Source organism: Hippocampus comes, unplaced genomic scaffold (genome assembly GCF_001891065.2).
Source record: "Hippocampus comes isolate QL1 unplaced genomic scaffold, H_comes_QL1_v1.1 scaffold122, whole genome shotgun sequence".
Classification (NCBI taxonomy): domain Eukaryota; kingdom Metazoa; phylum Chordata; class Actinopteri; order Syngnathiformes; family Syngnathidae; genus Hippocampus; species Hippocampus comes.
Genome location: NW_017842059.1, coordinates 596,278 through 609,216, shown reverse-complemented (window position 1 = coordinate 609,216; position 12,939 = coordinate 596,278). Strand labels below are relative to the sequence as shown.

Sequence of the window (12,939 nt, the reverse complement as noted above, 5' to 3'; positions counted from 1 at the left end):
CACACACACACACACACACACACACACACACAAGCAAGCCACAACATGACTGCAATCTAATGACTTTAGTATAAAAAATATTTCAAATATGCAGCCACACATACACACACACGCACACACACACACACACACACACACACACACACACACACACACACACTCATGTTGTGGCTGCTGGTTGTACATACGTACTGTTTTTTAAATTCACTTTTTAGATCACACAAGTTTTGTACAAAAACGAAAATAGATGAAGCTGATATTTGACACAGCGATGACGATTTACGTCAACTTTATAAACGGTGCTTTATTTTCCCTCCCTTTCATGAGCAACAAACGTGATTTGATACCAAACAATAGCAAGCGTGGCTTTGCCGTGTAGCACAGAACATATGTGTTGTTATTTTTATACATAGAAATGTGCTCATCATGTAGCAGAACTAGCTGGTACGTCCCGGGTCCCCTCCCAAGCAGCAGGGGGCAGTACGCAAACCTATCCTTTCTTCCTTTGTTTCTTCTTCCTGACTGGAACAGAATGTTGATTCACATGTACTGTAGGTTTTAGCTCTAAAACACTAACCAATCAGTGATTATGCAATTAAGTGTATATATATATATATATATATATCTTTTTGTAGTTTAATGGCGCACAAGGGAAGTGACAATCAGGCGCATTTGAAATTGGTAACACTACAAACAAACAAGACACTCTTTTGAGCTGAAACCTCAACCAAAGCCCAAATATCTGAATGTGTATCTAAATTTTGTCATTAATGTTTGTACACTATAACCTCAAAATATGAATACAAATCTCATATGCACCAAAATTAAACCCTTCTGCTTAAATTTGTAGACACGTTTTTTTGTCTGATCCATTTAAACAAATATTGACAAAAAAAATCATTGATGAGGAGGTAATGAGATAATTTAAGTCTTGCTCAGTGATGGCAAGCTAGCATTTCGCGAAGAAAGGTTAGCTAGCACGAATAACATTTTACATAACATTCTTGAGTGTTGTAGTGAGCATAAGAAGACATGAAAAGAGCAAACTTGGCGTGCAAGAAGTAGCATGTAGCTGCATCTCGATTAATACTGGCATGTTAAAGTGTCGCATAAAGAGGCTAGCCAACGTTGGTGACGACAACTTGCTAGTTTTATGAATTTTATACCATTAGTCTTTGTAAAGATGTTCCTCCAGCTTTTTTTTCTTCATGTTTTTGAGTTACTAAATGGTTTTCATAAAGCAGAACAAAAGGATTAGGCTAGCTAACACTGGGACCGACGAATAGCTAGTTTTTTCATCAAGATCTAAGACACTATGACATAGAACATTCCTTGCACCTTCAAAATGTTTTCTTGGTTTTTCTTGTGACAAAATGACATCTTAAGAAGTAGAACATAGTTAACATGCTACTCAATGCTGCCGTATTAACATGTCGGCAAAAAAAAAAAGGCCAGCTAACACTGGAAGCAAGCTAGTTTTACGACATTTTAGACTGTTCTTGTTTGTCACATCATTCCTTGCACATTGATTTTTTTTTTAACTTGTGTTTTTGAGCCACAAAATGGCATCCAAGAAGGCTGGCATGGCTGCGTCAAAAGTTGAGTAGGCTAGCTAACACGGGTGACTAAAAGTAGCTAGTTTTACATCACATACTACGACATGTGTGTCAACATTCCCAAAATGTTTTCTCATGTTAAGTGTCACAAATGGTGTCTAAAGTAGTAGAACATGGCTACATATGACAACGTGACGACTAGAGTAGCTAACACTAGCTAGTTTTACGTAACGTCCTGTGCGGCCCTCGCAACATCTGAAAATATTGTCTCCATCGTTTTGAGCAACAAGCTTGCATCTCAGAAGCAGGACATAACTTCGTAGTGTGACCGACCTTCCATAAATGTTCCCCTGCGGATATTGTTCTCAAACGTTTTCTTTTGTTGCTAACATCACAGCAGTCATTATTTGGTTTGAGTGCCTTCCTTGCCTTGCGCGTTGTGTTGACGTCATCGCTGGCGAAATGATAGGTCATAATGGGTAATGCAGTGTAAATACAGAGTATGAGTTCCATTTTGGTAGCTGATGGCATCATCAGCGTCTGTGTAGTCACTGGGATTTGCGAGAAAATAAAAACACTTTGCTTTGGAAATGTAATGTTTTCTTTCTTTCCAGCGGTATCTGCCTGTCGATAATCTGTCATCTTGGCTATATAATTGTCTGTCTATTCACCCATCTATCTCTCTGTCTATCTATTTTCTCAAAATGAGTAGTTCATATGCCAAGTCTATATCTAGTGCTGCCACAGAAAGAACCGGAAACTGGAAAAAAGATGCCAAATTGATGAAAGACATTTGATGATAGAGTCCTGCTTTTGCTGCACAACACAATGGGGATTGTGTGTTACTTTGTGTACCACAATGCAAGTGTGAAAACTACAACAAAATATCAGAATAAATATGTCCAAGTCAGGCCTCATCATTACAGCATCTTCAATAATAATCTGAATAAATCAATATATTGTTTACATATGTTTTTGGAGTTTACAATACATTTATTGTGGTTTAAGCATAACCTATAGGTGAAAAATGAAATAGGCAATGATAACCCCATGTGACCAAAACGGACGTCATTCTGAGCACATGCAGGTGTGCTTCTCGTTCCTGGAAATGGTGATAGCAAGGGTCTGCAAAGATTTTTAATTGAAAAAAATTATTGCCGTGCTGCGTGAAAGTACACTGGAATTAATAAATGCATATTTTAAAATTACTTAAAGCACTGATTTATTATTGCGTTCATTTGCGATGATGAACTATTTATAGAAAATAAAAAAGCTTTAATTTAAAACGGACGTTTGCTGCCCTCAGCTGGTCACTTCAATAACTGCAACATAAATCGATTGTCAAAATACAATGTATGAAAAGAGTATTAAAAGCAGTGGTGCTTAACCTTTTCAGAGGTACCCAACACAACCAGTTAATATGCACATTCACCGAACCCTTCATTAGTGAAAAAATATATATATTTTTTACCAATTCAAGATATTAAAAAAAACGCATTTATTAAAAACTGAAAAAAATAAATACAATTTCAAGAGACAAGTATACTTTTTTTTTAACGTACTATCACGACAGTCACACGTTGACTATGAAGCGAACTAAATTTCCCACAGCACTGATTGGACAAGCAACGTAATGTGATCATCGCCAGCCAGTGATGGCCAAGTGGGCGTGTACTAACTGACATGTTGAGTCCCCTCCATGGCAGAGACTCGGTCGAACCCCTGGGACCGAATTCACCGAACCCCTAGGGTTCGATCGAACCCAGGTTAAGAACCACTGATTTAAAGTAATTAATGGTGAATGTCGTTTTAAAAAAGAGTACTCAACATTTAAAACGTCATTTTGATTTGTCTTCATTGCCCATTTGGTCTTTGGGGTCAATTAGCAACACGTGTGAATTATTTACGAGACGGCATGAGCTTGGTCTTTGTGACACTTCCGCTGTTGGTAATTGTACCACGGACACATGACACGGTTTGTCTCAACTGGTGAACATGAGAAGGCTGGTGTTGCCATGGAAACAGTAGGACTGTGCTGCACGAGGCAGATGGACGCGAAGAAGACTCGTCAAATTAACGGAAATCAACCCAGAACCACAAAATGCGTGCTTTTCAAATTAAAATGAAACAAAGGTTCTACACCCGTGTGAGGGTTCCAAACAAGGTTTATGATTTCAACGTTAGACTTTCACAAATTAAAGAGTTCAGACCTTGTTTGGGGTTTGTCAAGTGAGTTATAAAGACATGGTAGGAAATGGAAATAATAGTTTCAGGTGTAGATTATAATTGCAAACAAAATGGGTGGGGTTTAAAAAAAATCCAACCTGCGTTTTTAAAATAGGACTTCACATTTTATTATTATTATTTTGCCAGAATCAATTGATGGATTTAGACGTTAAGGTTTTAATGGTAGGTTTCAAATCTAGTGTAGCTTTGTAAACAAGGCTAAGGATATTTCCAGTCTCACTCGTGGGTTAGAATTTCCAATCAATCTTTAATATAATTGTTAAGATTACAAAGTAGGATTTGAAACCTGTTGCGGGTTTTACGACTGGGTTAAGTTTTCCAGATATGGTAAATTTTTCTCATTAGCTGGAATAGCCCATAAGCGGTTTAAATAATCGATGGGTGGATGGATGGGTATGACATTAAGGTTTATGAAGTCCTTTACAAAGAATAAACACATCAAAGTATGTCAGATGATTAAATAAAGGGCGTTCTAGTGTCTTCTTACTTTGAAAGGGTCCCCTCGGAAGTGTGGCTCCGAGTGTAAATTTGACTTGGGCTCAATCCGAAAGGACAGCGTGAGGCGGCAGCAGGTAAAGGTGACAAGGAAGGAGGACAGAAAGAAAGAAAGAAAGAAGAAAAGGATGGACGGAAGAAGCGATTCGGACAAGAGGAAAATGTTGATGTCTTCGTGCGGGAGCTTGTACGACAGCAACAACTTGCTCATGCAGTACTGCAACAACAACGGTCAGCGCGCACACACGCTCACACACAGCGAAACATAATATACAACACAGTCCATAATTAGCACATCCGTGGCATTTTATTCTGAATTCCCACCCATTCAAATCGGCATCAAACATCAAAAATATACAAAATGTTCATCCGATGTAAACTAAAGCCCCGTAAAATGCTCATTTTCATCTCAATTTAAACGTGTTGCTTTTTTTAAAAAAAATAATTAAAGGTGCAGATTTTATACCATAATATCAACCCTTCCACATTTGGACAATATATGAATGTCAGTTAATAAGATCACAATATGCTCAGTTGATTTGTGTTAGCTCCAGTTGTCATTTTGACAGTTTGGTGTCAAATGTGCAGTAAGTCAGGAGATATTTTTCATATGCATTAGCGTCGAATCAGGTTGCATCGTCTCTGGTTGCATTTGCGTCGAGATTAATTTGTTTTTGCTTCTGTACTAAAGTATTTTTCAAAACGACTTGAAAATGTATTGCCTGGCTGTGGTGTGCATGCCAAAGCAACAGGTGGCGCTTGAGCCCCAAAATGTGAGGGCCTTTTACCCAATCATACAGGAGGAAGAAAGTAATTTAATCATGGAACATTTAATGGTTTTGAGCATTAAAGTCAACGCAAGCTTTGTTTAGAACGTTACATTCAATGAGATTTGCTGTCTTTCATGTTACATTTCTGCCCCTTTTTTTCTTCATTTAATGTTTTCCCTTTTCAAACATTACATTCATTGAACATGGTTTGTTTGAATGTTACATTTAGGATTTTTTTTTTGTCTAGAATGTTACATGAGGCGACGTTTTGCTGTTTTGAATGTTACATTTAAAGCATTTTGTTGTTTCGTACTGACGTTTGGGACCGCCAATGCAGAGTGATCATTTTTGACTGGCAAACATGTTTGAACGTATTTGCAAGTACAAACATATTTGCAAGTACGTTGTAATGTATTTGCCAGTCAAAAATGTTTCCTCCACATTGGCAATTTGACACTTCTGTTTAGGGGGTTGTTTGGTTTGAATATTAGATTTAGGCTGTTTTGTGTGTGTGTGTGTGTGTGTGTGTGTGTGTGTGTGTGTGTGTGTGTGTGTGTGTGTGTGTGTGTGTGTGTGTTACATATATGGCATTTTGCTGTTTTGAACATGAAAGATTAGGGGTGCATTTAAAAAAATTGATTAATTGAATGGAATTGATTTTCATTGGTGGAGTCCAATATTGATTCATAAAACCGTATGTCAATCCTTTTAATCCTTTCTTCCCATGAAGTGACTTCTCGCATCACACGAGAGTAGCATATCAAAACAAGGTGGAGGAAGCACTGGCATCAGTGCCACCCAGGCTGAAGGCAGATGTCTGAAAGTTTTTTTTTTTTTTTTAAACACAATGACAGTAATGTTAAAATAAATTACTCGTGTGTGTGTGTGTGTGTGTGTGTGCGCGTGTGCGTGCGCGCGCGTGTATATGGTTTTGTGTGACTTTGCATGAATGTGTGTGTTTCCACTTGTTTTTGCACTGATTTCTCTGTGTCTGTGTGCGTACGTACGTGCGTGCACATGTGTGCCGTTGATCTTGTGCTCCCTGCAGCATCTCTTCCGTGTGGTGCCTGGTTCTACTGATGCCAGTATGTGTTTGCGTGCATGTAAGGCGATGGGAGGAGACGATAGAGCCATAGGGAGATGCAATCAGGAAGTGGGCGTGGTCTCAAGGAATGGTCCAATGAGAGAGGGAACAGGGGTGTGAGGACAGGTGGGAGGGGTGAATGTGTGATGGAGGCGCATGAGGGTGGGGCGGGGAGGGGGGGGGGTCCGGGTGATGAGGAAGAGGCTGGGAGAGGGGGGTTGTGCTGAGTGGACGTGCCGCCTCCTTGACTGTTGCTCTGCGGACTCTTTGATGGACAGCAGCCAGCAAACCGGCAACATGGCAGGTAGGCCGGACCAGATCCAACTTCATCTTCATCATCATCATCATCATCATCATTAATGTCTTCCCTCCTCATTCTCTTTGTGTTCATGATGGTACTTGCTGACTGTGATCATGTGACCTTATCTCATCTCACCCTGATGCAATCTTTGGCGCTGGATGAATAGCAAGCAGATATTACATGTTAGTGTGTGTGTGTGTGTGTGTGTGTGTGTGTGTGTGTGTGTGTGTGTGTGTGTGTGTGTGAGTGTGAGTGTGTGTTTCAAGGTGAAAGAGATCAGATCTCCACAACCTTTTTTGTAGCACTGTTTCATGTACAGTGTTTGTTCTCTTGCCCTGTTGAGATTTGTCAATTGCACCCCCATGACGTTTCAAATTTTTGAGAAATGATTTTTACGGGTTTTTACAGTATAAAGGCAAGTCCCAATTTTGTGTGGTGCGCCTTCAGCGTAATACCACATTTTGCCACACCATGCCAGGCCGCACTCAGCCCTCCTGGACCAAATGCCGCAGAATGAAAAGGAAGAAAAAGAGGCAGAGAAAGTCCTCAACTACTGCTGGCACCAGTATACAGATTAATTCCCGCTCTCCCAAAACATTTGTTTTGTCCTCGTGTAAATAATATGTGCGATTTTTCACTTTTTTTTTTTTTTTAAATGTATGTGCATTTATCATGATTTATAATTTGTAAATATTCAATTATGCATGTGACTTGTCGAATGTGCGTTTGCGGATCAGCAGATACACACATTTATTTCGACACAAACCTCACAGCGTTTCAAGATATTCTTACACACAGGCCTCATCTATTCACACGCGTGGAAAGGCCATCCCTCCTCCGTATGCGAGAAACCAGTGTTGCTGATCTTCCATTATGTGTTTAGTCGGGGAAACCAAATTATTTCCTTTAAGCTTGTTTTGATGTTCTTCTTCTCTTTGTCTGCTGCCGCACCGACGTAGAAGCAGAGGTAACAGCAGCAGGCCTTCCATAAAGAGAAAAAGGCTCATCCGTTTTTCAATTTTTAAAACCCTTTCATGCACCTTGTAAACTGATAACATCACAAGCTGTCCACTGTAGTAACCTCTGTCCTTGAAAGGGTTAAATGAGAAATGGGAACCGCGACGCTGCCTTCTCACAGGCGGATGAAGGATGGTAGCTATTGAGTGGGATGTTGGCACGTTAGCAGTCGTGGTGTCAAACACTTGGAACGCTTTAAAGTTAGTCATAAAAGGTAGTGCGTGTGTGCGCACACTTACCATGTATTCAAAGCAACCGTAGTAGCGATTGTGTTGAGGAAGTGAGATGTTCTGAATAGACTGGTTCATTGTAGATCTTTCATTTGTGTACCATCTTGATGTGGTTTATGCAAAAGAGGCTCGGACTGCTCCAGGTGTACATTATCGGTGGCGTGATTGGACCAGACGCCCAGAGAGTTTTGGAAAAGCTGCGTGTTAAATGCCGTGCTGTGAACGGGACTTAAAAATGTCATTTATTTTGGCCTCGGTAATCCACTTTGCCAAGGGTGGTGTCCGCAAAGAGGATGGGTTAAGGTTTAGATTTGGTGGAGGAAGGGGCGCTAGGGGTGATGGGTAGTGTTAATGTTTGTGTCATGAGTTTTGTTATATTCATGAACGGTGTAAAAAATTAATGCACTTGTTTATCTTCCGAAGAACAGCAGAGTTGCTTTGTTTTGGTTTACTTTTGAATTATTAAACATGATTAGGTTTCGTGTAGGTTCTTATTGTTCCACTACCCTTTGAGAAAACTTAGACCCTCCCACACACTCACACAGACTATCATGAGTAAAACCTCCCCGCCCCAAAAAAAAAAAAGTCCCAAGGACCTATACCCGAGAAGACACAGGAAGCTTTGATGTTTTGGTTAAAAGCAATCAATTGGGCTTGGACGTGCTCTGCTCAGTTTTCAAAAGGATGCAGCCCCCGGCAGTTTGATATAGCACCATGAAATTTGGTAGACACCTCTATCATCAATAGACCTTCAAAAAAGTCTCAAGAACCCATGACTGAAAACACACAGGAAGTGTGACCTTTTGCTTTGAAGCAGAAATTTTCCTCTCCATGAGGCCAACCTAAATGTTCAAAATACTTCAGCCCCAAAAGACAGTATGACTCAGTGATGTGAAATTTGGAAGGCAAGTCTATTACTAATAGACCCACAAAAAAAGCTCAAGAAATCATGACTGAAAAAAACCTCAAGAATTCTGGCATTGTGGTTTGAAGCAGTCAAATTTGGCGCCGTTGCACGCTCCAAAATTTCCCCCCAAATTCTGCTGCCAAATGTGATTGATCATAGCCACACCAAGTAGCAGGTATATCTGTCACAAGAGAAGCCTCAAAAAAGTGTCTAGAAGTCATGCTTCAAAACACACAGGAAGTGTGACCTTTTGCTTTGAAGCAGAAATTTTCCTCTCCGTGAGGCCAACCTAAATGTTCAAAATACTTCAGCCCCAAAAGACGGTATGACTCAGTGACGTGAAGTTTGGAAGGCAAGTCTATTACCAGTAGACCCACAAAAAAAAGCTCAAGAAATCATGACTGAAAAAAAACCTCAAGAATTCTGGCATTGTGGTTTGACGCAGTCAAATTTGGCGCAGTTACACGCTCCAAAATTTCCCCCCAAATTCTGCCGCCAAATGTGATTTATCATAGCCACACCAAGTAGCAGGTATATCTGTCATAAGAGAAGCCTCAAAAAAGTGTCTCGAAGTCATGCTTCAAAACACACAGGAAGTCTACCATTTAGGTTTGAAGGAGGCAATTTTAGCTCAGTTGTGCACTCCACAATTCCAAAAAGAAGTCATCCCCACAAGCTAGTTTGACCTAACAGCAAAATCAAAACCCACCAAAAAATGTCCTCAGGACCATGCCTGAAAGACACAGGAAGTCTGCCAATTTGTTTAGAAAAAAATCCATTCTGGCACTCGCCAGAATTCTCAAAAGAATTTAGACCCTGAAGCTGGTTTGACCTAACAGCAAAAACATTTGTAGGAATGCCTATCATGAATAGACCCACAAATAAGCGACCTTTCTTTGTCTGATTTTGCCCCTTTCCAAGCTTGATAACTTGCCATGGAACCCCAGCTAAAATCCGTGCTCCTCCCTGCAGACGACACCATATCGGCGGGCAGCAACATGGAGATGGAGGACCGCGTGTCTCACCTTGAGCAGAGGCTTCAGCTTCAGGAGGACGACATCCAACTCCTGAAGGCGGCTTTGGCCGACGCCTTGCGCCGCCTGGGCTGCTGCGAGGAGCAGAAACTGGCCTCGCAGCAGCCAGGGGGCGCCCACGCCGCGAGGAGGTCTCTGCCCGGTACAGCTCCGCCCGCCAAGGGTGAGTACGATGATGAAGAGAGTGGCTACGGCTAACTAGCTTCTCCGCCTCACGAAAACGTATTACACACAAAAAAAAAGAGTGACATCTTTGGGGAAGTTAGTGCTTGGGGGTTGGGTTTAAGGTGTTAGATTTCGGATTCGGGGCTAGGTTTATGGTATGAAGAATCACTGAATTAAATACACAAAAACATTAAATACAATCAATCATATACGAACGAAGGTTTGTACAGTTTTTTTTTTTTTAAACACTTTACATGTACTGAGAAAAACATACAGTACATCTCAGTCGTAATTTCGCCACTAGCATCCTACACGAACATTAGCGTCATGGGAGGCGCTAAAAGTATCCTGTGTTGCATTGTGTTTAGTTCGTCAGCTACTTCAGACTCTTCCTTCCAAGCCGCTGAGCAACGGATACGTGCAACACAAACGCCTTCTCTCATCACCGTCGTCACCCAAGAAGGACGTGCTGCACTCTATCAAGAGGTAGATATGTACATACCTTAGTGTACAGATACTTATAAAGATATAGATACATTTATATGATGTGTCTGTCAAGGAAGAGCATGTCGACAGAACGACTCACGCTGGCCAGGAGGGAAGCGGCGGCGGCCGAGAGTCGAAGTCGAACAACTTCATCCAGCAGCTCCACAGGCGGGAAAAGGTCAACCCTTACTGACTTTTATCACACTCTACTTATCTATATTTTAAGACAATTGAATGCATTTTTTTTTGTAATAATACAAATCCAATTCCAGTGAAGTTGGGACATTGTGTTGAACATAAATAAAAACATTTTCATCCTATATTTCAATGAATGCACCACCAAGACAAGGTATTTAATGTTCCACCTTATAAACTTTATTGCTTTTAGCAAATAATCATGAACTTAGAATTTTATGCGTGGAACACATTCCAAAAAAGCTGGAACAGGGTGAAGTTTACCACTGTGTTAAGTCACCTTTTCTTTTAACAACATTCAATAAATATTTGGGAACTGAGGACACTAATTGTTGAAGCTTTGTAGGTGGAATTCTTTCCCATTCTTGGTTGATGTTCAACAGCCGTGGGTTTCAGTTGTCGTAATTTACGATTCATAATGTGCTACAGATTTTCAGTGGGAGACAGGTTTGGACTGCAGGCAGGCCAGTCGAGTACCCACGCCGTTTTACTATAATGAAGACACGCTATCGTAACAGGTGCAGAATGTGGCTTGGCTTTGTCATGCTGAAATAAGCAAGGGTGTCCATGAAAAATACGTTACTTAGATGGCAGCAAATTTTCTCCCCAAACTGTGTGTACGTTTCAGCATTATCGGTGCCCTCACAGATGTGTAGGTTACCCATGCTATTGGCAGTAACTCCGCTCCATACCATCACAGATGCTCACTTGTGAACTTTGCGTCCATAACAGTCCGAATGGTTATCTTCCACTTTGGCCCGGAGGACACGACATCCGCAATTTCCCAAAACAATTTGAAACGTGAACTGGTCAGACCACAGAACACTTTTCCACTTTGCATCAGTACATCGAAGATAAGTGCTATTTACCATTAATTACATTTAACCATTTAAAAAAAATAAATACAAAACGTTAAATGTATATATTAACTACTAACTAGTTGATAATTTTTCAGTTGATGATTTAAAATAACATCCATGCATTTTCACCCGCTTATCAGGGTTCGGGTCATAAGGGCAACAGCTTTAGCAGGAAAGCCCAGACTTAATAACTTAATTAACCAATTATTTCCTGAGACAAATACATTAAATGAATCAATACAGGGAGTGAGAGAGAGCGAGACGGAGGAAAAGAGAGAAATTGCGCAGCATGACGTGACGTTTTTTAACGAGATTATAATCAGAGCCCACATGTCCCACGGTCATGGAACTCATCACGCGTTCTCACTTTCTGCTCATGTTTCATCGAAAGCTTAATCATAATTCAACATTTGTCATTTGCGTGCTTTTAGTTTGCTATGTGACATGGTAAAAATATTTGGAAAAACTGCCAATATGATGTAGTACATTTCTAACAACAATTTATCCTGTTGTCCCATGAAAAGTAAACATGAGATGATGCAGCGGACCTTGTTGCAGCCGCTGATGGCATCGCGTTTCTCTTTGGAAAATGGGTGGGGCATAGTTGAGTTCAGGAAGTGAGTGCTGATTGGTTGAGAGCAGCATATGAGTTGGCAGACTGGAGGAGGAAGTGTTCCAAGTGTTGCTGAGCACCACACGCACACATTCACAAACACGCAAGCACTCAGTAACGGTGAGTGAGGGTTTGCTGTAGAGGACGCAAGCCGCCATGAAGAAATCAGTCAGGTAAACTAACTTCAAATCGATGTTATAGTTGAACTAACTTCAAATCGATGTTATAGTCAGTCTAGTGCATCGTCGTGCAGCTTTTGTAGGCTCAGTTGCGTTTTTAATGTAGGATGTTGCAAGTGTCACTTTCACTTACCTCCCGGTCTTGCGTGGTTGAAGTTTGTGGAGTGTAATTTGAAGTTTTATTGACAGACGAGGCGGTGGGGGATGGACTAAAAGCACGCACGCACACACACACACACACACACACACACACGCGCGTTGTGTTGTGGCAGATGTAGAAGTACTGTGCGCGGGCGCGGGCGCGCGCGCGAGTGGGTTGCATGCGTGCGCGTCCATGTATGCGCATTATAGATGGATTTACTTATTGACTGGAGCAAAAGCTAGAGGGTGTGCGCCTGAACACACTTGGGTGGATTATGTTGCGTTCAAGTGCTCCTCCTCGCTTGTGTAGTTTGGTAATAATTCATGCAGCAGGACCTGATGTCTCATTAAGCAGTTTAACGCTAACGTGCGCACACACAGGAGGATGGATTTTGTTGTGTTCAAGTGCTCCTTTCATGTATTCTTTCTTTTTCATTTGTAACAGTTCGTGTGGAAATAGCGTTTCGTTATTTGAATATGATGATTACATTTCATACACATACACTCTTGCACCAAAATGAGTTTTACTGCAGCTTTTTGTTATTTGAATATGATGATTACATTACACACAGACACTCACTCAGATAGACACGCACAGAAAGTATTAACTGGAGTGGCGTGCGTGCGTGCGTGCGTGCGTGCGTGCGTGCGTGCGTGCG

At 41.1% G+C, this 12,939-nt stretch overlaps 1 protein-coding gene and 1 long non-coding RNA gene across 4 annotated transcripts in view; both read left to right on the top strand.

The window, feature by feature from the left end:
- The first annotated feature begins 148 nt into the window (after positions 1-148).
- LOC109510835 (uncharacterized) lies at positions 149-2,462 on the top strand. The gene is made up of 2 exons (XR_002167200.1): positions 149-938; positions 1,041-2,462. It is a non-coding gene; the product is annotated as an uncharacterized LOC109510835 (long non-coding RNA).
- Positions 2,463-4,287: 1,825 nt separating this feature from the next.
- The window catches only part of eml2 (EMAP like 2), an 18,101-nt gene continuing 9,449 nt past the window's right edge, over positions 4,288-12,939 (top strand). Inside the window, exons 1-4 of one of the 3 annotated variants that reach the window (XM_019861382.1) lie at positions 4,288-4,529; positions 9,580-9,804; positions 10,175-10,292; positions 10,366-10,470. In XM_019861382.1, coding sequence (XP_019716941.1) covers positions 4,427-4,529; positions 9,580-9,804; positions 10,175-10,292; positions 10,366-10,470 — 551 coding nt within the window. In that variant the 5' untranslated portion in view covers positions 4,288-4,426. Of the gene's footprint in view, positions 4,530-6,399; positions 6,457-9,579; positions 9,805-10,174; positions 10,293-10,365; positions 10,471-11,901; positions 12,134-12,939 lie in introns of those variants that run through there. The other 2 variants (XM_019861383.1, XM_019861384.1) reach the window with 2 other exon arrangements.